Source organism: Bison bison, unplaced genomic scaffold (genome assembly GCF_000754665.1).
Source record: "Bison bison bison isolate TAMUID 2011002044 unplaced genomic scaffold, Bison_UMD1.0 scf7180017864034, whole genome shotgun sequence".
NCBI lineage: Eukaryota > Metazoa > Chordata > Mammalia > Artiodactyla > Bovidae > Bison > Bison bison.
The window spans coordinates 6,192,253-6,195,798 of NW_011494606.1; the positions used below are offsets into that span (position 1 = coordinate 6,192,253).

The 3,546-nt window shown below is 57.4% G+C and overlaps 1 protein-coding gene across 1 annotated transcript in view; it reads left to right on the forward strand.

Annotated features, from left to right (window-relative positions):
* MEGF11 (multiple EGF-like-domains 11) overlaps positions 1–3,546 on the forward strand; it is a 259,471-nt gene that overhangs the window by 238,164 nt on the left and 17,761 nt on the right. Inside the window, exons 15-18 of the mRNA XM_010834543.1 lie at positions 324–452; positions 1,453–1,581; positions 2,069–2,197; positions 3,092–3,220. Of these exons, the coding sequence (XP_010832845.1) occupies positions 324–452; positions 1,453–1,581; positions 2,069–2,197; positions 3,092–3,220 (516 nt within the window). The remainder of the gene's footprint in view (positions 1–323; positions 453–1,452; positions 1,582–2,068; positions 2,198–3,091; positions 3,221–3,546) is intronic.

Consider the following 3,546-nt stretch of genomic DNA (forward strand, 5'->3'; position numbering starts at 1 on the left):
CGAGGGCTGCGGGCAGGAAGCAGTAGGGTGCAGAGGTGGAATTCCCAGACTCACCACTTCTGTCTGTGGGACCTCAGCCAAGTTATTCTACCCCTGTGGGCCTCAGCCTATTCCTGTCAGAGGCGGTCAGGAAGAAGGCAGCTGTGGGCACAAGAGGAGGAACTCACTGTTGTGGAAATGGGGGTGCTGAGGCAGGCAGTTCCCACCTGATCCATGACCCCATGGGGGCCACGACTGTGGCCTGGGAAAAGGGGTGTGGCTGTGGGTGGTGGTCTGAGGAGTGCAAGTGGGACAGCAGGTGCCAGGCTATCCTGTGCCCACAGTGTGTGCTGGAGGGCACTTTGGGCAGGACTGTGCCCAGCTCTGCTCCTGTGCCAACAACGGCACCTGCAGCCCCATCGATGGCTCCTGCCAATGCTTCCCCGGATGGATCGGCAAAGACTGCTCACAGGGTAAGCTGTTGCCCCCCTGGGAATGCCCCCCAGAAAAGCCCCCAACCAAGGTCAGGCCCAGAACCTCTCTGCCCCTGGTGCTTCCACCTCCCAGGGCTGAAATCTCCTTCTGCAGATAGGAGTGTTCACCTGAGTCCCATAGAGTCTCTACAGCTAACATAATGAATTCCTAGGAGTGATCACTAGCATTATTAACTGCTAGTTTTAAAGGTATGAACATTATTGGTAATATCATTAATACTGTAAATGCTGCACATTAATAGTCCTAGAATCTGAGCAAGGAGTAGCCGCTAAGTCTGGATGGGGAGGAAGAGGGAGCAGGGAAGTAAGGTGAGGCCAGGGCAGTCACCTGAGGGGTGAGGGCATTCTCTGGGTAGCTCATGTGAATGATGTCCTGGGCATCACAGGCCCAGACAGGGCACTGTAGGTGCTGTAAGGTGAACCCAGTCTGATACAGAGATAACAGGCAGAGTTTAAAGGCAGAGACCCAGTCTCTGCCCTGTGGAGTCCTTGGCTGATGGGTGAGACCCAGCCAGTACTCCTAGCAAGGTCCCAGTTAGATAGCCTGGCCTGAAGGCATTTCCGTGCTGAAGGCGGTGTCATCCTCAGGGAGCTCACCAGCCAAGAGACTCTTTACCCTGGGAAAATCCCCATCCTCGTGGGGAAGTTAGCACACAGTGTTCACACCGTAAACCACGTGTTTACCATTTACCACAGATACCCACACGCTCCAAATCACAATCAGTCCCCAGAGAGGGAAGAGTCAGAAACCCTCAGAGCTGGGAGAGCGGACAGAGAATCACCAGGAATCCGGGGTGCCTGGGTCAAGAGGTGACTGGAGGGTTGTGGCCACAGTGGTTAAGCCCCCTGCAAGTCAGGAAATGCCAGCCGGGTGCATTGTGGCACCTGAGCTCTGACATGCACTCCCCCTTCCTCTCCCTCCCTCTCCGTCTGCCCCTCTCTGCCTTGCCCTCACCCTCTGCATCCCACCCACCCCCAGCTTGCCCACCTGGGTTCTGGGGCCCCGCCTGCTTCCACACATGCAGCTGCCACAACGGGGCGAGCTGCAGCGCTGAGGATGGGGCCTGCCACTGCACCCCTGGTTGGACCGGACTCTTCTGCACGCAGCGTAAGCCCCGCCCTCCAGCCTCCCAGCTATTTGGAATCCCATGCTGCAGCCTGCTGGCTGCCGTGGGCATCGTCCGGGCCTGCAGTGGAGGGAGGGAGGAGATAGGTGCCTGGCTATGAGCTAACCACTTCACCCTCCACCCCTGGGATTGGCTGGAGAGGGTGGCTGGCTTCAGGGGATTGATGGGGCCCAATCCTGGAAGGTCAGGGCCATTAGGTACCCCAGCAATCACCAAGACCAGCCGCTCCCTGGACAGGGGGCCCTGAGTGGGGAAGAGCAGCCTGTGGCTGTGCAGCAGAGAGACACCAGCCTGGCCTCTGGTTCCAGGGCACCTTTGTCCAAAGGACTCCCCACCCGCTTCAGCGTGAGGGTTGAGCGTGGAGTGGCTCGGTGCAGGGTCTCACTGGTCTTCACCCCGTGCTCAGAGAGAGAAGGGAGATAAGACGAGTTTGGTCCCAATGCAGATCCCCACCCTGTTTCTCTCCAGGCTGCCCAGCAGCGTTTTATGGGAAGGACTGCGGGCGTGTGTGCCAGTGTCAGAACGGCGCCAGCTGTGACCACATCAGCGGCAAGTGCACCTGCCGCACAGGCTTTACCGGGGAACATTGTGAGCAGAGTAAGTTGACCTGAGCCCTGAGCCCAGGTGTCAATGCGGGGCTGCGGCCTCCTGCTGGGGAAGCCTGCCCCTTCACGGTCCACCCCTCAGGGCCCTGCACCCTCTGTTCTCTTGACTTTGGGAGCAGCTCCCAAGGAGAAAACCTGAAGGGTGGGCCTACATTGGTGTTTGAAGTTTTTTCCTCCAATTGGGGTGGGGATGGGCAAGTTGAGGCAGAGCAGAGGCTTTACTACCCACTCCAGTGTTCCTGCCTGGAGAATCCCATGGAGGGGGAGCCTGGTGGGCTACCGTCTATGGGGTCGCAGAGTCGGACACGACTGAAGCGACTTAGCAGCAGCAGAGGCTTTACTGGGGGAAGAAGGAGCTTAATGAGAGAAAGCAAAGCAGACCCTGTTTGACTCCTCTTTGAAACCCCTGTGGCACCCAGCTTGGGGCCTGACACTGGAGGGTGCTGTGTAAATATGGACCAGGTGAGGAGGTAGGGGTGGGCATCCCCCCCCCACAGGGTTATAGGTGTCGTCTTGCCCCAAGTAGCAAACCAGAACACATCAGGCACTACAAAGAGGCTTTACTCCATGGAAGTGAAAATGTTAACAGCTCAGTTGTGTCTGACTCTTTGCAACTCCATGGACTTTAGCCCACCAGGCTCCTCTGTCCATGGAATTCTGCAGGCAAGAATACTGGAGTGGGTAGCCATTCCCTTCTCCAGAGGATCTTCCCAACCGAAGGATCAAACCCAGGTCTCCTGCCTTGCAGGCAGGTTCTTTACTGTCTGAGCCACTTACCTGGCTTACTCTGTGAGGCAGAATCATCACCGCTGCCCACATGTGGGATGGGCAGGGTGGAGAGTAAGCACATCGCAGGTCTCTGCCACCTCCACTTCCTGCTTCACAGGATGCGCCCCAGGAACCTTTGGCTATGGGTGTCAGCAGCTATGCGAATGCATGAACAATGCCACCTGTGACCACGTCACTGGCACCTGTTATTGCAGCTCTGGATTCAAAGGGATCCGGTGTGACCAAGGTAAGGCACAGACGGCAGAGTTCCCAGGGACCAGGAAAAGGTTCCATGGAGGGAGGCTCTGGGGAGATTCCAGCAGGAATGACTGAATTGCATAAGAACCCTTTGTGACTCCCTTTCATTCACATCTGGGAAGAGCCTGGGAGTAGAATGGGGTGGGCTGGGGAGGGGTACTCAGGCGCCGGAGAGGCTGATGGAGCAGGCAGCCTCTCGGGCGCTGCTTTCCTCTGCTCATCCTTGACAAGTCGTGCAAGCCAAGGAAGGGTAACCGCAGCTAGTGCTGTGGAAAGGTGAGATGAACGAGCCAGAAGCGCTGCCAGATTCTGGTC